Source organism: Salvia miltiorrhiza, chromosome 3, assembly GCF_028751815.1.
Source record: "Salvia miltiorrhiza cultivar Shanhuang (shh) chromosome 3, IMPLAD_Smil_shh, whole genome shotgun sequence".
Classification (NCBI taxonomy): domain Eukaryota; kingdom Viridiplantae; phylum Streptophyta; class Magnoliopsida; order Lamiales; family Lamiaceae; genus Salvia; species Salvia miltiorrhiza.
The window spans coordinates 25,658,675-25,680,938 of record NC_080389.1 but is presented as its reverse complement, the minus strand read 5'-3'; the positions used below and the strand labels follow the sequence as shown (position 1 = coordinate 25,680,938).

Sequence of the window (22,264 nt, the reverse complement as noted above, 5' to 3'; positions counted from 1 at the left end):
TTCCGGGCTGGTGCACATCAGCTTCTTCTTAGCAAAATTCTGGCGCATGCTGTTCTGAGCTGTTCGAAGAATTTCTGCTCTGTCCTCCAGCGGCAGAGCTGGTATAGTCAGCGCTGGCGGAATCGGCATGGATGGAGTAAGACAGTTAGCTCTGAAAATTTCTACTTCTTCCTCCTGGTTAGCAATCTCAACAAGAGAACAAATATGCATAGAAGAGTTAGAAATAACAGGCTTTTTATTAAAAACGGAGAATGTTACTGATCTACCAGACCCGGCCATGCTCAAAGTTCCAGAACCCACATCAATGCGCGTCTGGGTAGTAGCCATAAAAGGCCGACCAAGTAGAACAAGTTGCCCATTCTTGCCTATAATGCCATGTCCTGCCTCGAGCACCACGAAATCGGCTAGCACCATGATTCCTCTCACCATGACTTCAACATCTTTTAAAATACCACGAGTGCTACAATATGCCCCATCAGCTAGTTGAAGTCTTATTTTTGTGCTTTTAAGCTCCTCTTCCTTCCTGCCCAACTTCTGAAAAATAGCATACGGCATCAAATTGACTGCCGCACCCAAGTCTAACATGCCCGTGAATTCTCCAGCTCGACCAAAACCAATACCAATAATGAAACTCCCTGGATCTTCTTTCTTTGGCAATGGTTGGGTTGGATCAACAATTGATGGTGGCAGAGGCGGGCTGGGCTTCGGTGGTTGATATGGCGTACTTGATTTGTGAAGTTTCTGCTCTGGCCTTATCAACTCCGGCGCTCTCCTCTGCTCTGTCATCCTTCTCCTCTGCTCTGGCTGCCAAGCCAGAGCTGGCAGCCTAGTTTGCTCTGGCATCCTCGCCAGAGCTAGCGCTTGATGAGTTTGGCTCTGCTGCTGTTGTAGCTGGTCCAGCGCGCCCGACAGTTGTCCCACAGTTGTCTCGAGGCGTTTGATAGTGGCAGCCTGCGACTCCATACTTTGCTTGGTCATCTCAAAATTTTGCTTACTAACCTCCATAAAAGCCTGCATAGTCTCTTCCAGGGACTGTTTTTGAGGAGGCATTGGCGGTTGTGGAGCATTCTGGAATTGTTGAGCAGGCTGAAAATTCCTTTGGTGTTGACCTCTCCATCCACCATTGCTTTGAGTACAATTTATGCTCTGCGCAGGGACAGGTGCAGCTTCCGTATGGCTCATCTTGAGCTGCTGTACTTCGCGCATGATTGAGGCCAATTGTTTCTGCATCTCAAACTGGTTCGTCACAGCGCTGGCCTCAACTCTCTTTCCACGCACCGACTTTTGTTGAGAGCTCTCCGCTAATGTTTTGAATATTTCCTTAAGCTCTGCCACAGTCTTCCGAGCTATGTTCCCTCCTGCAGTGCTATCCACCATAAATTGGGTATTTTGCACTAACCCGTCGTAGAAAAATTGCATCAACATCACGTTGGGAAATTGATGTTGCGGGCACTGGCGGAGAAGTTCTTGGAATCTTTCCCAAGCTTCATGAAAGGGCTCGTCCATTCCTTGGGTGAATTCCATGATTTGCGACCTTAGCTCCTGAGTCTTGTGGCTGGGATAGTATTTTAGCATGAATTTCTCACAAGCTTCTCCCCAAGTGGTGATAGAGTTGGGCGGCAGAGTTAGCATCCAAGTTCTCGCCCGATCTTTAAGTGCATAGGGAAAGCACTTGAGCTTGAGTTGATCCTCAGTGAGAGTAAGCAGAGGAATCGTTTGCACTTGGGTGCAAAAATCTCGGATGAATTGCAGCGCATCCTCGCTCGGCATCCCGTGGAACACCGGCAGCAAATTCGAGTCATTTGGTTTGAGATTGTAGTTTCTCACAGCAGTGGGGAGCACGATTGCCGATGTGTTGGTATCTCCGATTACCGGCCTAGTGAAGTCTCCCATATATTCCTTGTTCTGGGCCATCTCCTTCTTTTCTTCGCTTAAATTCTGCTCAGGGTTGAAATTGGCGGAGCTGGCCTCTTCCTCCTTAGTGTGTTCTGCCGTGGCTGTAGTTTGCTCTGGCTGGTCAGATTCAGAGCTGGCTTCAGAGTGTGCCTCAGAATCAGAGTCAGAGTATAACACGGCTACTCTGGTATGTGTGCGAGTGTTATCTAGCGGGGGAGTAAGTTTTCTTTTCAGACTACGGCGTCCCTGCATACACAACACTTAACACACGGAATAAACGCACCGGAGGGAGAGAAAGGTAACAAAAACGAGAAAAATAGAAATTTAAATAAAGCAAGTAAAAACACACAACTAAAACGCCTAAAACTTTCCCCGGCAACGGCGCCAAAATTTGACTCAACTAGAAACACCTCTAGATTGACTTGCAATAGGACAAGGACATCCTAGTGATGGTAAGTTGACCCACTGTCATCTCTCAAGGAAAGTCTTAAAGGGCTTTTAATTGTATCGCAGGAAAAACAGTAAAAGAAAGCAGTAAAGATTTTGATTTAAAAACGTAACTTAAACTTAAACGCAAATTGAACTTAAACTTAACCTAAGCAATAATTTAAACAATTCGAATTAAACCTAACTTAAGAAATTAAATACTTGTAAATTTAAAGACTTCTAATCTAGGCATGAAACTAAAGTGCATAATTGAAATTGCATAATTGAAAAGAAAACATAAACAATAACGAAAAGCATAAACATGATTAAACGAAAATAACTTGAATTGAAATATGAAATACCGTAATTGTCTTGAACGTGTAATTGTGTCACTCAATCACAATCCAAGAAACTAAACTAAAACGAAATTGAAATCTAACTTAGAACAATAAAAACTCAAAACTATGAACAACTATGAAAGCAAGTAAATCCTAAGCTTCGGATGCCAACAGATCTCAAGAATGGCGTCTAAAACTAGGGCAAAAGATTCATTATTACAATGAAAAGTATAGCCCTATTTATAGACTTCAATTCCCTATGGATCACCATGGAAGTTGCCATGCAAAGCCGGACTCTAAAAGGAATAGAATCGTGCAAAGGAAGGTAAGTCCAGCTGTGATGCGCGCTATAGAAGTAATCTCCTCCCTGGCCGGATTCGGAATTCTCGCCAGCGGAATGGCTTCCGCTCTGACTTAGTGATTCCTCTGCTCTGGACTTGACTCCTCTGGTCAGCGGGGAAGCGACTCTTTGGCATTCGCCAGAGGAACGGTGAATTCTCTGACTAGTGACTCCTCTAGCGCTTCGATTCCTCTGGCGCTTCGATTCCTCTGGCTTATCTCTCCCTTCTGACGCGACTTCTCTGGCGTGACTTCTCTGGCGTGATTTCTCTGGCGTGACTTCTCTGGCGCGACTTCTCTGGTCTGGCGCTTTTCTCTCCTCTGGCGGTCGACTCCTCTGGCGTGTATGCTGCTTTGGAGATTTCGGCTCTGGTCTGGAGATTTCGGCTCTGGCAGTGCATTTCTCTGCTCTGGAGACAGAGCTATGCTAAGAATGGCATTTTTAGCCAAAATTCTCCAAAATTGTATTCTTCCATCTATAAAACCTAAATCTCCTGCAAAGCATAAAACACACCATAAAACGCACCAATTTCTAGAAGATTTAGCTTAAAGTAAGCACATTCAAACCCCTAAAATTAGAACAATTAGGCATAAATCAGTACCATTGTAGTCTAGTGAGATGGGACGGTAGTTTGCCGATAAAGGCTCCAGCAGTATTTCATCCGAAAACGGACTTTTGTTGATCAGAGGCAGTGTAGGAGTGTCGATGTTGCGCCCTTCTCTCTCTCGCATAAATACGGTCTCAGTAGGTCTACGCCAACTTTTTTTCGGAAGCTCCCTCCTCGGCTCATATTGATCAGGAAATTTGTTCACCTCCGTGTTACGATCATGTTCTTTAAGCTCTGTTTCCAAACTCTTCAGCTAGCTTCGGAGGAAAGATACTTTCTCCTTGAGTTTGTCATTGTCTTTGTGCACTCCCAGACTGCGCTGCGGAGTAGTCCCACTAGTCGAGTCAGTTACATCCTCAATCTGGACGATATTCGTAATGAACTTCCGCTTATTTCTCCCCCCATCTTCCCCCCTGTTCGCCCCTGTCTGCGCAGCCAAAGCCGTCCCTCCTTCCTTGGCCTGCGCAGGAGTAGGAAATGTCCTTTGAGTAGTGAGAATTCTCTCTGGTGTGGTAATGAGCTGAGTGATGCCCATTAGTGAGCACATAGTTGCGTAATTGAGCATAGCTAGCATTTGTTCAGTGATAGGGACATTAACCGGTCCCAACGCAGGAGCAGTGGTAGCAGTAGCGGGCATAACTGTTCCCATATTAGACTGCATGGAGCGTGGGATCACATTGTTAACCGTAGTAAAACTCGGCGGGGTGAGCCCAGTCAAATCAATTCCTTTAGTTGATGTGTCATCAGTTGGTTTAATGCCTATGTTCCCTACAGCAGCTTCGAAATCCTTGCTCAGATCCTTGCGGTGGTCGTTGGTTGCCATTGTGCAGTACCTGTTCACTGTGTGATTGAGAATGGAAAGAAAATGGTAAGTTAAAAGCGGAAATACAACGGCCCAGACAAGATGCGCTGACTTCGCTTATTTTTGCACGCAATTCCCTTTCCATGATAAGCGGGCCCATAAGCGCCCTAATAATAGAGATAAATCCCAGAAAACCCACGAACTCCGGCCCATAGAATGATTCTAGAACATGTACGGAAGTCCGTAGATAGAAAGAAATTTATAGAAATCCTCTTTGAAGCTCTGCTGAGATGAAAATCCTACTTTTCTAGGAAATAAACCCAGAAAAGTGAACGGAGTTCCCGTCGTTTATATTTTGATAAAGGATATTCCCATAATAAAAAGTATTCTCCGGCAGAGTACATTCTCGGAAAAGCACAAAAGTTAGTCATGATAAATAGAGAGTTATCGAAAACAGGGAATGAAAATTACCTCAGTCGGCTCCCATCGGGCATACGTCAAAATCAGGCAGGCAAAATCAATGAACGGCATAGACAGAAAATTTCAAAAATTCAAAAATGACACAGTTCCCGAAAACGTTTCAAAAAAAATTCGTCATTCTCCTGTTATTTCTCCTTTGTTCATGCAAGGTGACGGAGACCAACCAGATCTCAAAAATTCAAATAGATCGAGAAAACAGAACAACAGTTATATCTCATCGATTAAAAACGCGAAAATGAGCCATGCTAAGCATTTATGAACAGATCACATGATTATTTCGTCCCTTCTTGCGCATAACACTCAGATACGGTCAAATGTAAACACAAACGCAGATTCGGCAATAAAACTCCCATTCCCACCCAGATTTACGCTTGAACAAACGGATCTAGCGAGAACATGCATAAGAACACCTAGATACATTCCTAAAACTCACGCCCTAGCTCAGAATTTTCCCACAGACGGCGCCAGTTGGTGAAGCTTAACATTCATACCTAAATCTGAGTAAACGAAGAAAGTGCTCGGATTAACCTGTGTGATTGAGAATGGAAAGACAACTTGCAGATGAAGAACTTCTGGATTGCTTAACATATTATTTTCCCTCCATAATGGTGGATTACACGAGGTATTTATAGAATTACATTAGGGCGAAGGGTAAAACAGACTTTACAGGTCACTCACGTACTCCACATGCGGTGTACGATCGTGAGTCATTATCTATCAAAAAGCTTTTCTAACTAATTTGCAGCTTTATGATGAACATGTGGTCATCCCACCAACACTGGTTGCTTCCGCCCTTCGTCTGCGCTGATTTCATCTAAATGAGCTTTTGTCTGCGCTGACTTCATCCAGGACGTAATTGAATCCTTCGTCTGCGCTGCCATTTGGTCTTATCTGCACAGCCATCCTTTTAGTCCTTGCTTCAGCTAGGAATGCTTCATTTTCTAAGTCCTCTTCAGGCGTTACCTTGACGTCGAGCCGCCTTTTGACTTTGCTATTTTTTGGTAGATTTTAGTCTGCGCCGACCTCCGTCTGCGCCGCTAGCCCCTCCACTCTTGATCACTGGGTAACACATCTACGTTCTTTAAACCGAGCGTGCCTAAAGCCAAAGTCAGCGCTGCTGACTCTCACTTCCGTGTCCCTATTATGGTCCAATATTTGTCATGGTTAGTAATTTCTTGACAATTGAGTTAATAAATTCCCGCTTTCTAGAATAGAATAGCTGATGAGATCCTTACTCCTCATCAGGAGGGAGTATGAGTTAAGCTCGACATGATTTGCATTATGCATCTTTTGCAAGTGAAAGCAATTATGTTTTAAAGTGATTTGCATAAATCCAATTATCAAAGAAAAGTTGAGTAAAGATATTGTTGGTTCCCTTAGCTCAAGAGTATAGTTTTCAATTGTTATAAATAAATTTTGGAAGCCCAGCATGATGAATCAAGAATGTTTAGCACTTTCAAGATGACTTAAGATTAGTTTCACGAGAGCTATTAAGAATAAAATTTCTTGTAGGCCTTGTGGATCAAGGACATTATCATTGCTAGTCCAAGACAGGTTACGATTAAATTATAGGCTTTACCTATCCAAGTGGGATTATTTTTCAAATGTATGATTGAGTTATTAAGCTCTAAATGTTTCATGAAATGCAAACTATTTATCCATTAAAATATTTTGTGCACTCTATTATGTTTAATGCTTGCAAATGAATCGTTCGAGGTTCTCTTAGAACCTAACACGTTGTTTGAGAATTATGTACACTTGCTGGCTGACCTGTTAGACTGATCTCCATCAAGCATTGGCCAGAGGCGTTATAAGGGTGCTCAACGGGATGTGTTCTGGAGCATGTTATGAAATGCTTGCCTATGTAGCATCATGATAAGGTCAAATTAAACTTGTCTGGGTTACGCCCTCAGTTAAAGTAAGAGTAGTAAGCGATCCTTCGGTGGCTAAAAGGCCCGAGATCACAACGAGTAATAGAATAGAGTATGACAACAACACGCTACTAAAATAAAATGCTTTAACATGCTTAGAAGTTCTTTTACTTTAAAACCTTCTAAGCTATGTCATGAATGATTGGATAAATTGCTTTTACGAAGATGTGAAATGTTTTAAAAGTTGCAACTGACGGGGAAGAATTAAAGCTAGGATTCAACTCCGTATTTTGACTTTCGTTATAGCACCAGCTCTTATCTTGTCTTTCATCTATACAACTTAAGACTCCTATGTTGTATTTCTGAATGGCATCTTTTGTCGAGCTTAGACTCTTAGCTTTCAAATATTATTTAAATGAATGTTGGTTATCAGAAGCATAAAACCCTAACTTGTGATCCTAAGGTTGAGCTATGTTGTTGATAGATTAGTATCATTTGATATCTATCTTTCCTCACTCAAAGGGGCATTGCCCTACTTGTTATTCTATTATTTGGATTCCACGGGGTTTTTCCTTTATTTAATTCATATTTATTTCTATGAATTAGACTCACCTTTTATCCTACTATTTAAATTCAACAAGGTATTTCACTTGTTTATTTTCTATGAATTGAGAGCATTTTGATTATAGTTATTTTTTCAAGAATTGAGATATGACATTAATTTATTCCTTCAGCTAATCACAACTGCATTAATTTATCAAGAATTTCTTGAGTGCCACACTAATTTATCACTTCAGCTAGTCACCGATTGTATTAATTTAGCAAAAATTAACAATCGTATAAAAAATAAGAACTATTGAATATTCTTGTATTTATAGTCAATTTTTTGCTTAATGCGATACCAAAAGTAGGCGAACTTTTTTCTATTTAAACGCAATTATCTCATTTTCTTATAACAAAGATTATCATAACCAAAAAGATAAAAGATTCCTGAAGTGATGAGATGGAAAACCGATTCTTTTCAACTTACGGAATAAAAATACATAGTTAATCATATTCACAAAATGATTTTGGACTACATGTACATTGTGTACAAGACTGTATGGACATGGCCAAAGAGGTCCTTAGCTAACATTTTGATGTGCAAGCTGGCTATTTGTTGAAGGGATCAACCCAGCATTCGTCTTCATTCACCGCTTTATTCCACCTATCCCTAAAGATACCCATTTCAATATAGGATCGCAGCCGCACCTGTACGTGTTTCATTCAAATAATGAATAATTATCGTAACTTACTTATTCTTAAATTATAACCTAAGCTTTCTACAACTTCTACCATGCAGTGACTTTTTAGTTCAAAAATTAAAAATATTATAAATATAATTTGTACTTATCTCTATTGTTCACTTAATATAGCCAAAATCAAAAATTTCAGCCAAATTGATGTGCCTTGAAGCAACAAGTATCAAAACCAATAATATGCCTATGTACGTTTTTAAATGCTGAAAAATCTAAGATAATTATATTAAGTTGCTTAAAAATCGTGACTTGGCATATCAAATGAACAACGAAGACAAATACATACTATATTTGAAATAGTTTTACGTTCGGGCTAAGAGTCACCATGGGGTCGAAGTTGGCTATCAAATGAACAATGGAGAGAAGTCCAGGCTATATTTGAAATAGTTTTATGTTCAAACTAAAAGTCACTATAGGGTCAAAGTCCGAGGTATAATATAAGAATAATTCTTTTATATATTGATGTATCTAGTTTGACAGTTTCACAGTTTCAGCTTGGGGGATAGGTTGTATGGTGTGAAGAAAACTCACTGCAGATCGGTTATCAAATTTGTACATATCACCCTCCTGCAATTTATGACATAAAATATTCACTTGTCAAAAACTCTCTCCTTATGCAGGTAGCAACTTTATAAAAAGTAGCATTAGAGTTCATACCAACAATTCTAAATCCGACAGACTCTTAGAACGACGTGAAGATTGATCACGTAATTCGGTTTTTTTCTTTATTTATAATGAACCAAGACAACTGATCAAAGAGGTATGTATAATTGTATTGATTGAAAACGACACGAATTAGGAAATTAATATGGCTATAGCAGTCAATGTCAAGAGTAAAACTTTATCTAGCATTAGACACATTTAACAAATTCTTAACATCAATCAATCCATATAAGATGTTTTAACAGCTTATAAGTTCCAACAACAGCTTATAAGCTCCAACAACTTATAAGATGTTTTAAAGGCATATAAGATGTAGTTTTTTAAGAGTTTATAACCTGACAAAGTGCTTGGATAATGAAACTTATTTTTACAACTTCTAAACTATTTGGGAGCCTATTTTGCCAAACACTAAAACACTTTGAAGCACTTTGAAGGAGCTTATAAACTATTTTAAAGAGCTTATAAATTATTCAGGAGCTTACAAGCCCAAGCAAACAACCTCTAAGACAGCCCTTTAAATTCCTAGAAGTTTCGCAACCAATTGTTTCATAGAAGGAGAAAGGGCAGTAATTTTGCGTACCTTACTTCTATCCAAAAAGCCACCAAGTGTAGGAAGACCCAGATGAACAATATACTCCTCGTCAACCACACCAACTTTAACAGTCCGATCACCCTGTAATTTAGATCATCAATTTCAATAACTCACAAAGGCAACTAGGCAAACAGGATAATAACACCCTAGTCGAGAACTTGCCTGCGCACAGTAACCAAGTTGCCTATCCAGGCCCCAAGCATGGATTAAGTCATTCTGCAGAGTACATGGGAGGATTAGTTTCCAAATTGGGGGCAATTAGACAACTCAAAAGACCAACATACTAACAGTATCATACATACAAAGAACCAGCAAATACTCGAAAAAAAGTCAATATATAAGCAGCAAACTGAAACTTGGTAAATTTTTGCGAAACCCAATCAGTTAACTAGGCAGTTTATTCTTTGGCTAGGACTAAGATAGTATATCCAAGACTTGGTTCCTTGCTACTATTCCGAGCTAAACAAAGTATGTAAGTGGTGAAATATTTGAGAAAAACCCAATAGTTTGTTTGTAAGCTGAAGTTATAGACAAAAACACTCAATACCTGTATTAAATGCCAAACACAACGCCAGGCTGCTCTCGAGAACACAGGTGCCATCAATTCCACCCAGCTGCATCGTATTTTAACTGACACTATCAATACAAGAGATACATGTATGTTTTAAGCAAAGAATATTAAACGTCATCTAAATCACATTTTAATGAGCAACATATCTAGATGCAAGACAGCAACAACGATCCTACGAAAGTCAATACCCACAATGTTCATTCCTGATTGGATTCTGGAAACAAATGCCTCATTATCTGATTAGAGTAATGATAAACTGTATCATGCTTACCCGACACACGGGGGAGCTGTACTGTTTTCATCGCACCTTCCACCACCTTTGAACTTATAGTATCTCCTAATCATGATAAAAACAGAAAGATTTAGATAACTAAATTTATTGTTCCATGCAGAAAAGATGAGCTTTAGAGTGCCATGAAACACTAACACTTTTTATTTAAAAACATCTAACCAATCCAACAAAGGTACCATCCTTCTTCATATACTAAGTGGGCGTTTACTTTACATGATTGAGTATTTTTATCCTCAAAACTAGGATTTCTCCAATCTCACCCTTTCAATTAGATAAGAATCAAGCAAAACTAGCTTAAATGATAGAAAGTTTCAATCCATCAAGTAAACAAGGGATTAGCCTTACTATTTTTATCTATCAAGGCTAATCCTCCAAAGTAAACGCCCCCTAAAAGGATTAGCGGCTCTATATATGCGACCTCGTCCATGGTAATTTTATGATTAATGGTTAAAAATGTATCATTAAGACCATCAGCTGTCGCAGGATCATCTGAGTTATGAACATTTTTAAGGATTCAGATGCAATATTGCTCCCCCTTAGAACAGTACAGCATGGAAAGCTTCTCATTCTTTAATCTTATACATGGCTTCTTTTATCTAACCTGTGACACCTTGACCTCTGTCTTCGTACAGTAATCGGATGATGCACCTCAGATTTACCAGGATCAAGAGCAGGCTGGGATATTTCGAGGGCTTCTTCCTTGACTATAGATAGATATCTGTAGAAGTACAAAGGAATGTGAAATATTTAAATATGAAGAATTGATCCATTCATCAACAGATCAACTGTTTTTATTAACTCTGGGACAGAACTGAAAATAAATCAGGTGCGAACAACTAGATCATTCTTTAAATATTAGGAGTTCAATGTGCGTGTGTTGACCAAGCGGTAAGGGGTTAATGACTAAGGCCAAAGGTCTTGGGTTCGAGTCCCCTGTGGCGCGGCCTTTTAATTTCTTTATTTAATATTGTAAATTTATCAAAAAAAAAAAAAATAGGAGTTCAATCACAATCAGAAATGTTCTGTTTTTGCAGAACTTAAGCATCATTCTGCATGTGGACAACTGTGCATTACATATCCAACTCTCGCAAACATATTACTACCTCCGTCCACCAAGAGTGTAGCACTTTTGGTGGACACGGGTTTTAAGAAAACAGTTGGTAGATGTGTATAAAGTAGAAATGAGTGGTTGTAGTTGAATTGAGATAATGGGGTCATGTCCCAAAAAAGAAAGTGTTACACTTTTTGTGGACACCCAATAAGGTAATTGTGATACACTCTTGGTGGATGGAGGTAGGGAGTACTATTTTTCATTGGAACACACATACAAAGGTCAAATTTTACACCCTTAGTGCCAAATGCAGCTCAGACCAATACAACTATTGAGTAAAACCAATCTGTAGAATGATTGTCTATATTTCATAAAAATGTTAGTAATAAATATTTTACCTGAGCATTTCAATGACGCAATAAAAATCTTAAACAACAATCTGGTGCAGAAGCTACTATGAGTATGTTGAACCTATATTTCTGCACTTCTTTTTCTCTATTTTTGGAACCAGGTTTAGAAAAGATGAACCTTTTGTGGGTTATGACCAAAGTGCTATTGAGGTTTTGTCGATAAGACTCGGTGGTTTCATCTGTAAATGAGGTAAAGTTTTGGGGAGTGCTTCCACTTTGGTTTGAGAAAAGTACAAATATCTATGGGAATTGAGGAACCTATAGAATGAAATTGGGATAGGGGAAAAGTTTTCTGTCGCATGGAGGGATTGAAACTGTCACTGTTTATTAGACTTCCAAATGGTGTTATTTAGTTGTCTTACTTGCTTTGTTTGAGATTCCTTGTACACTTGTATTTTTTTAAAAAAAGAGGATCAATAATGGTTTCTCATTTCCCCCATGATGACTCGAACCCTCGACCTATTAGTTGGAGGGGAAACATCTTACCAACTAAGTTGCACTTCCTTCTCTTCTACACTTGTACTTATCTCTCTCTAATTTATGATGTGTTTTCACATTCTTATCCAAATTATAGAAAGAAAATAGTGCTCGTGATATACCTTCCTGGATGAAAATTGTCAAGTTTGAGGTCCTCATCCCACAGAAAAATATACTCATAGCCATCAACAATATCCGGATGTAGAAACCGTTTGGCAAACCACCTATTTCATTAAAGCAAAGGACCAGGCCTCAATGAACTCCATTTGTGTCCATGACTCATAATAAATTATGGACATTTTTTTTTATAACTTGAAGAGGTACTCGATAAGGAAAAGTGCTAAGGAAGTAAGGATGATACCATTTTGTTTGGTTTACGACAGAGACATGAATGACTCTGTCACTCCATCCCAAATCATTCCATTTTTCCACAACCCCATCATAATGAAAAAGCATCACGACGAAATCATTTTCCAGAAACTGCAAGAAATCCAACGACAAGATGCCAATGCCGTATCAATACTAAAAAATAAAAAAGTGAACGTCTGATGGACTTCAATCAGGACATATAAGATCTTAATATACTACCTTTTTAACAATTTGGTTCACCAATCCTTTTTGATCTATCCCAACTGCAATGGCCAGCAAACCTGTTGGATGATGTGACTTGTTCTGGCACAAGAATACAATGCATAGTAAAAAAAAATGTGCAAATAAAAAAATTGGAATATGACAGATAGAACAATCGATCTCCTTAAGAGTCTATTAATCATGACAGCCTGAAAGGACATGTAATATTTTCATCAGAACCAAAAGAAATAATCTAGAAGAGTAATCTCATCATTAAGTATCTACTTCCAACAAAGAGTTAATCATTTTCTCTTACAGAGTTTGTAACTTTTGTTATCAATAAGCCAGTGGAATTTTTCACTATATATTAGGAAAATAAATTAGTAATCGGTTCTACGCACATTCTCAGAAACAGGTCCCCACAATGGATGCATTTCCATGTTTGAAGACGTTGAAATAATTCCTTTTGGCAAAGATTCAGTACCCATGGGTCGCCAATTTTCCTAACAGTCAGGAAACATAAAAGTCAGCTAAGATTCTTCAGAATGGAACTCAAAATGATCACAGAAGAAAAACATAAAAAATATTGTACTCCCTCCGTCCCGGTCCAATAGTCCTGTTTCTTTTGGGCACGGAGATTAAGAAACTTGCTTTTTGAGTGTAAAAGTGTATAAAGGTGTGTGGGACCACATTGTTTGTAGTGTAAAATCATTACCAAAAATAGAAACAGGACTATTGGAGTGGGACGTCCCAAAAAGGAAAACAGGACTATTAGAGTGGGACGGGGGGAGTATCAACTAGTGGCGTGCATATTCTCTTTTGTTATTTGCAATTGTCAGACTGTTTAGATGCCTTCAAGAATACTCCAATTACACAAAGATCTACCTTGCATTCATGAGAGATTGTATCTCGATCTGCTGTCTTCAGCCCGAATACAGGTGAAAACTGCATTGATCATATGCTATAATATTAGCAGAACTTTGAAGCAAGAAACATGCATATTGAAGCCATTGGGAAACTTTGATTACTTAAAAGGAAAGTTACCTAGATACAACTTAAGTATATACCACATTGCTTTAAAAAATGCAATACTAGAACTAGGGATGTTAATCCCGCCCGATTGGCTGGAACCAAATAGCCCGAAAGCCCAATAGGGCTGGCCGAAAACCAAGTGGTTTGAGCCGATTGACATCCCTAACTAGGACTAAGATACAAGGAGAAAAATAAAATAATATAAAATGAACAAAGTCTTGACACTATGGCACAGCACCTACAGTATTGCCAAATTATAATCTGATTGAAACTTGTGCTCTTTCTTCCTAAATTTTCTAACCAATGCCTGTTCTACCAACAAAACTCGAAACACCCAAACTGTAACAGTATCTACAACATCTTCTTTAAGAGCTTAGAAACACAGTTGACACCAACCACTTTAGGCATGTGAAGCAATAAAGATTTTTTCTGCGTGTTGTGTACCTTTAAAAAATCTTTCCTCAGCCATGCACTTCTAACGAAGTAAACACCACAAACCAAAGAGATGCTTATGATAAGGCTGCTTAGCAATCTGCTTTTAGGATCTGATAAGGGAAGTATCTGACAACAACAAAATTTGAAGGTCAGAAACGGCACGCATGGATTAAAAAAAACTGGCAATATTCCAAACTTGTGATTGAACAAAAGAATGCAGGAAAGTAGAGCATTCCTCATGCAGAATGGCATAAACAATCACCTTAAGTTAAAATATTGGATATACATTAAAAACCTATGAACATTCAATAGCATTGAATAGCCATGTAAACAATTGATGATGGCAGATATTGTGGTCAAGATGAATTTCAAATGCCTTATAATGACCAGTCCATTTCTCGTTTAAAATATGCAACTGCCTAAATTAGATCTCCAATTTAAGAGAAACATCTAAATGAAACAGACATAAAAAAGGACAAAATAGAAAAGAAACGCCTGCCATTATCAGCCAATGAGACAACCCACAAAAGAAAGAAACCAACATAGCTTTCAACTAATAAATTCCAGAGATCTCTTAGGCCACAAGTTGACAACAGGTGACTGACTTAGCAATCCCTGTTTCATCTCAAACCTGCTTAACTAAAAATTCCAGAAAACTTTTCAAGGGAAAAGTGAAAAACCATTTCTTCCGCAGCATATATTCAAATGAAAATCATCATGGGTAAAAGGAAATTAAGTCATACAGCATGAAAAGCAGCATACAACTGAATAAGCCCAGCAAAAATTTCTCAAGTATAGCACAACATGGGGAGAGAGAGAGAGAATTACACAGTAAGATTTCATGGCGCATCACAATCCACAATAACTAAAACTCCAAAAACTCGCAGCTATTGCTGCAGCAGACAAAGACGCAGAAAAGGGAAGCCCTTTCCCTCACCCTTTTTCTTGGGACTTTTGAACTAAAGATTTCCAACAGTCCTTCCAGAAAAAGCAACGAATAAAGAGAAACCCAACAGAAACAAGGCAATAAAGGTATCTTTTTTAATTCCTTAATTTTGCGCCGCCCGCAAAACTCCTGAGAACCCCACCATTAACACCGCTGGCTTCAGTCAATGGTTTGAAACTCTGAATATGCGTTTATAGATACAGGAGCATGTATAGTTTGTACAGTAGCGCTGGTTCAAAGGTGGTGCTGCTTTAGTGCTAACGAAAGGGAACGTTTATGTTTTTGGTTGGCGAAATACACGGGCGAACGTATGCACGTGCTAGGACGTGTGTCCAATTCCGCTACTCGTTTACTCTGGTCGCCACGTGCAAATATATGTTGTAGTCTATGTTGCATAGGTACGGAGGTGCGGATGCGGGGGCGATACGATACGAGTACCGAGATACGAGTTTTTAAAAATTATAGGGTGCAATTCGGTAAGAATACATCTAATTATTAAAATTTTATGATATATAATGCTTATAAAATATATACAATTTAAATTTTCTTAAATTAATTATATATAATTTACATTTTATTTTATCCAAAAGTTAAGCATTTTCAATTATATAAGTTAATTGAGCAACAATATAACGATTCAAATATTATTAGTCCAATATATAAGTCATAATTGAAAATAAAATTATCAAAATAATCTTGTGTAGGCCTTTCGTGCACGAGATACGTGAATTTCGCCTATAAAATTTGCGAATCCGGTTTATTTTTATAAATTGTTTTAAAAGATATGCCACGTGGCGAATCGGGTGCAAATCCGACGAGAATTCGAGAAAATCGCACCCTAAAAGAATCCGATTCGCCGTACATGCTAATTTTTGAAGAATCCGTGCATCATAGGTTGTAGTACTCCCTCGGTGTCAATTCGATAGATTGTGTGTGTCACGGTTCAAAAGGCCACTTTTAAAATAAAAAATCATACCTAGCAAACACTTTTACATAACTCATTATTTAACTTTTTTTTTTTTACTTTGGCGAGTGGGGATCATTTGGCGAGGGGGGAACGGTGATGTTTGAACCCTAGACCTCACTATTTGTAGATATGAGTTCGCATCGCTTGGTGTCCCTTTAGGGACAACTCATTATTTACCTTAAATATTATTGTACTCCCCACAAAATTATCTCTTATCTCTGCTTTTAATTAAAAATTAATATATTTATTTTTATCTCATACTTTTTCACAAATTTACCTTAAAAAACTATTTTCTCCCTTTTATTTTATTATAAATTATTCGTTTTGTTAATATCTGTGCCCACTACTCAGATCATACGACCTATTGAATTAGGACGGAGGGAATATTATTTAGCCAGTGCATCCTATTAATAATGAGTCACTTAATAATGAGTTAGTTTTAAAAAGAAATCACTTTCTCTCACAAAAAGTCATGAAGTTCATCAATTTTTGTTACTTTTATCCTTTAATTTGAATCTTCATCTTCAGATCTACTCTGCAGCTCTGCTAGTCAGCTCTACTCTCAGCTCTGCTCTTCAGCTCTGCCCCTCCAGCTCTGCTCTGCCTTCTCGCTCTGCTCTGCCCTTCAGCTCTGCTCTGCCTCTTCACTCTCACTCTGCTCTGCACTCTCTACCATGCTCTGCACTCTCTCCCTACTCTGCTCTCCTTTCTCGCTCCCCTTTCTCAACCTCAGTACCTCACGCCGATCTCCTCCTTGGCAACGGCGAAGCGCCGTCACCTCCCTCTGTTTCCAGCGACCGCAGCAAGCCACGGCCGCTACCCTCAAGTCTCATCCAGATCTGACGGAAATGCGACCCATAGGCCACGCCTTCGCCGAGCCTTAGATCCCCAAATTCAGCCACCGATCTCCCTCCCTTTCTCTACCCCTGATTCTCTCTCACTCCGGCGACAAATGACGAGGTCGTCGTCGACAGCAACAACCCCTCCGACTCGGCACCTCAGACTCAACACAGCCAAAACTCCACAAAATTCTACCTTTCTTCCTTTTCTTTTAACACAGACACCCAAAGTATGCAAGTATAAAAACATAAACAGAGTATGCACATGTGTTTTTGAATATCATTTGTTCGATCATGAGTAAGAATGAAAGGGCAATGGAGTTCATAGATGAAACCTTGGCTTGAAATTGCTGGGCTGCTGTGTGAATCGAGAGCTATGGTTGCTATTGTTCTTGAAGTTCTCTTCGGGTGTTGGAACGAGAGAGAGAAGTGAGTGAATTGAGAGAGAGAGAGAGTAAATTGGGTGATGGCGGTGGAGGTGTATTTGAGGAGAGAGGGAACAGTGAGGCGGCATAGGGTGAGTGGAAAATATCAGGAAAAATATCTCCGGATTAAAATATCAGGACTGTAATATTCGTCAGGCTTCGTCAGGCTTTGCTAAATAAATAGCTCGGATAAAAGCTTGAATGCTTAATTAAATAAATATGCAATGCATATAAATTTAATAACTAAATTTACAAATACTTTTGTAAATCATTTTCATTGGAATTAAAATAAATTCTTTTTTTTCAATCCGGCGTGAATCATCTTAAATCTAAGTTCAAAATTATTCTAAACTTAGCTCGAAGAAAACGGGGTATTACACAGCTGAAATGATTTTATCTATATGTTCAGCATCAGGATGTTTCGACTCTTTTGCCATAAATAACAAAATATGCGCATGTGGCAGCCCCCGCTTTTGAAACTCTATCGTATAAAAAACTAAAGAAAAAAAATCTTCTTAGAAATTGTATTAAATTAATGTAACCCGTGCACAAAGAAAATGCTTTATATACATACCTGCTCTAACGACACCAAATACTCGATCATTGCGAGACAACGAATTAGATTGTCTAACTTGATCTTGTAAACACGAGAAATTATATCAGGCCGATCCTCTGGCTTTAGCCCTTTCCCATCAAGATATCTAACTAACTCTGGCCACTTAGGATTGCAAGTAAATGTGATAAACAAATCCGGATATCTAGCCCAACTACAAATAGCCATAGCATTTTGGTAATTTTGAATCATATACCGTGCACCACCAACAAAAGAAGACGGCAAAATCACTCTTTTTCCATGCATCGCTGGACCTCTCTCACCTCGTATCAAAGCATCTGTCAATCCTTTATACAAATCACATCGCAAATCCTTTTGTTTATAACGAATATAGTTCAATCGACCAGCTTCCACCATTGTATAACTGTCAACCACAAACTGCTGAAATAAATGTCGACAATAGAACAATATAGAAAATTATCCCATTCTTTCATGCAATCGATAAGCCAAAAATTTCTTGACACTGATTTTCTTCCGCCAAAATTTGCTTTCTTCAACACTTTTTGCAAACGGAATGTCACATTTATACCCATCTTCTCCATATGGAAACAACAATGGATATTGTAATGCAAGATATGATGGATGAAGCTCATTAATTCGTTTCAATTCTCCACTCTTCAACTCAAGAACAATATCTCTATTTTCCATTGAATCATCTATGTCTCCAACAATAAGTGCAGCTACTTCAGACGTAGACGGCAAATTATAAGTCCGAGCGTCTTTCCCCTTGTACTAATCAATCTCAATTTCATAGCTTGAGAAATTTGATCACTTATTCGATCCTTAGCCATCCTAAATGACTTCACTAACACATTTTGTTCATCAAGCATTCCTTGCAAATCCCGCACAATTTCAGTATGTAATTCATTCACATTTCCAAGTTCCCTGTAAAAATAGTATATATGCATCATATATAAATATTTAACAACGAGAAAAAAATCTATATATAAATTAAATTATCTCACGGAAAGCAATCTATTTTGGATTTCATTATCTGTGTCATAGATATACAATTGTGCAAACTTCGGAGCACAACCGTCAATAGGCATCAAACTACCAATGAGATGATAATTTTGTCCATGCAATCAAAAAATTGGAGGGCTATTACCCTGATTTACTGAGTGATCAATTTTACCACCTATTGACGTAAATCCAAACATATTATTATAAGATCTAATATTTTGGAGATAATGCTTACTTTTAGCATTATTTCCAAAAATAAGATCATATAATACTTTCGGGGGACACGTAGCTTTTGGAAGTTCAATTTTCTCATGCATGCAACACAACGAATATTTCGGTTTGGTTGATTTAACAGTCTTCGCCAATCTTTCTTCATACCAAAAATATGCAAAACAATGTTCACATTCATCCACAACATTCCCAATATCCCAATATTCTGAAAAGAGCAACACATACAAAATTATAAACTTCAAAGCATAAAAATAAGTAAACAAAAACAGCAAAAAATTATGGATTACACACCTTCTACTCCAATAGCATTGAACTTATTACTACTTGAAGGCCAAGGTTCATTTGAAAAACCAATAACTCTCCTTGATTCAAGATTACCGGTGCTATTAAAATCCATAGTTTCAATAATTTCACTAAATCTTAGGTCATCTGCATCACATAAAACAAAACACAATTAATATCAATAAATTATTCATACAGTCTAAACTATCATTCTTCGTATCATTATAAAAATATATAGCGCCCTTACTTAGAAAAGTATTTACAAATGTCATATTTAATAGTAACTAATATATTGCACACTTAATATGTTGCCACATATACATTTACATATAATGTACTTTTAATCATTCATATGATTATTAAAATATATTGCGCACTTACTTAAAGAAGTATGTAAAAATGGTATGCACTTGTTTAATATGTTGCCTCATATTTAATAGTCCTTAATATATAGCACACTTAATATGTTGCTGATTTATGCTTAATTGTTCTGATTTTAGGGGTTTGCATGTGCATGTTTTAAGTTAAACTAGTGTATTACCCGTCGAAATTCGACGGGTACATATTTTCTTGTAATTTATATATTTTATGTTATTCTTATGATAATTACGTAAAATAATTTTTTATGTAAATTATTTATATAATTAATTAAATTAAATTAAATTAGTAATACATTTTAAATTATATTAATCTCAACAACTTTTAGCAATTAAATTATTAATTTTGTTGAGATCATAAAAATACCCATTAGTTTTCATATGAAATTTTATAAAAAGTTGACGCGTAAGAAGAAAAAAAAAGAGTAGAAATACGTATAAATTTGACATAAGTATGATTGAGGATTGATTTGTTGCATTTATTGTTACAAAATTTATTAATTTTGTTCAATTTTTTTTATTTTGCCTTTTGACCATAATTTTATATGGAGTTTGAAAAATCATAATTGAATTGTGAGTATCATATAATTCCGAACTTCTAAAAGCATAACTAATTATGAAAATAATCTTGCCTGATATTTAAAAGACCATAACTGATTTATCGAACATCGTATCATTTGGAGTTTTAAGACCAACCAAGTTGTGGGCATCATCTCGTCGCAAACTTGACAGATGATCCCTAACTTCTGAGCATCATCTTGTCTGAAACTTGAAAGAGAATCATCTCGTCTAAAACTTGAAAGAGCATAATCTCGTCTGGAGTTTTGAGCATCATCTCATATAGAGTTTGAGAGAGCATCATCAAATATGAAATTATATTCAACCATGACTCCAATTGTCAACTATCTAACAAACATAACTCTAACAATTTAGATATTTTATTTATATATGTAATTTTATTAGTTCAAACTCTAGAGAGAAAGGAAATAGAAGAGTTCTTAAAGCAGTAAAAGAGAGAGCGTGTGCTTTATTTCATCATCGTAGGTATTTATAGGCATTACAGTCGGGGTAAAGTAGTAAATTCGTTTGGTCATCTATTCTGCATGCTCGCCATTAAACTAATTAAGGCTATTATTAGATTATAACTTGTTAGGTCGTTGTCCCCTAATTACAGAGCTGGATTATGTCCTCATCATCCCGCTCTGTCTAGTAGCTCTGGATTTCCTTCCTTGGGGCAGACTTCTACTCTTTGGCTCCGCTCTGCTAAGTAGCTCCGCCTTCTGGCGAATTGTCTCTGGCGTGTGGCTCCGCGCTCTGGCTCCAATAGCTTAGCTTTGACTCTGGATCTGGCGACTTGGCTCTGGCTCTGACTTTAATGACTTAGCTCTGGCATCTCTACTCTGGCAGCTCTGCTCTGGCATCTCTGCTCTGGCAACTTGGCTCTGGCCCTCTGCTCTGGTTAGCTCTGGCTCTGGCAGCTCTGCTCTGGCAACTCTGCTTTGGCAGCTCTGCTCTGGAAGCTTTGCTCTGGCATCTCTGCTCTGGTTAGCTCTAGCTCTGGCTAGCTCTGGCTCTGGCATCTCTGCTCTGGCATCTCTAATCTGGCACCTTGGCTCTGGCCCTCTGCTCTGGTTAGCTCTGGCTCTGGAAGCTCTGCTCGGGCAACTCTGCTCCGAAAGCTCTGCTCCGAAAGCTTTGCTCTGCCAACTCTGCTATGGTTAGCTCTGCTGTGGACTTTTCCCTCTGCCTATTTCTCACAGCTTCTTTGGTCCATGCTGCTCATCTTTGGTATTCCACTTTAGTATTCCAAGCAAAGCCACGTGTCCTGATCTTAGGACCTTGCATATTTCACCCCTCATCAGAGTTGATAAATCATATTGCTTCCATGCAACAATCACAACATGCTTGCTAGCAGATGCCAAAATTCTTTCCAAAATTTGTTCTTTCTAAAATAATAATCATTCTATATTTAAAATAGTGAAACACGTTATTAAATTAGGAAACTAATTTAATACTTACCATAGGTATGTAGGAAGAATCACGACAGATCAGGAAATGGAGGTATCAAAACAGAGAAGTCGTTGTTGGGGTGGGGGTCGACGGCACGGTGGACGAACTCCAGGGCTCAGCGGTGACTCGGCGGCGGACGAACCGCAAGCTCAGCGGCGACTATTTCGCCGGAGTCTAGAAGAAGGAACGGCAACGGGTTATAGGAAAAAGAAATCTTAGGGCTCTTGTATTAATTGCTTTGAATGGAGAATTCTCATGGGTTTAAGAAGTGGAAACAGAATCGAACTAATTAAGGAATGGAAGAGGGAGTCAGAGATGAGGCGGAGCAACGCTGCCCTTAGGACGGCGGCGACGCCTGAATTTAGAGGGAGAGAGAGAGAGGCGGGCAGTTTAAGAGGGGAATTAAGGCTCGATTTGAGTGTGCAATCGACTTTAGAGAGAGAAAATGATTGAGAGAAGA

The 22,264-nt window shown here is 38.3% G+C and overlaps 1 protein-coding gene across 6 annotated transcripts; it reads right to left on the bottom strand.

The window, feature by feature from the left end:
- Positions 1–7,759: 7,759 nt before the first annotated feature.
- LOC131013927 (uncharacterized) lies at positions 7,760–15,427 on the bottom strand. Of its 6 annotated transcripts, none has more exons than XM_057941855.1 (14): positions 14,980–15,427; positions 14,161–14,277; positions 13,570–13,629; positions 13,086–13,187; positions 12,703–12,786; positions 12,476–12,594; positions 12,237–12,338; positions 10,778–10,894; positions 10,156–10,221; positions 9,861–9,927; positions 9,476–9,529; positions 9,302–9,394; positions 8,590–8,625; positions 7,760–8,011 (listed from the first exon to the last, which is right to left on the bottom strand). In XM_057941855.1, exons 1-14 carry the CDS (start codon positions 14,992–14,994, stop codon positions 7,913–7,915), a joined length of 1,131 nt encoding a protein of 376 aa, XP_057797838.1. In that variant the 5' UTR covers positions 14,995–15,427; the 3' UTR covers positions 7,760–7,912. The 6 variants fall into 6 exon arrangements, with proteins under 6 accessions (XP_057797838.1, XP_057797843.1, XP_057797839.1 ...); XM_057941860.1 differs by having other exon boundaries at positions 15,089–15,358; XM_057941859.1 differs by having other exon boundaries at positions 7,898–8,011; positions 9,307–9,394; positions 14,980–15,358.
- Between the last annotated feature and the right edge of the window lie 6,837 nt (positions 15,428–22,264).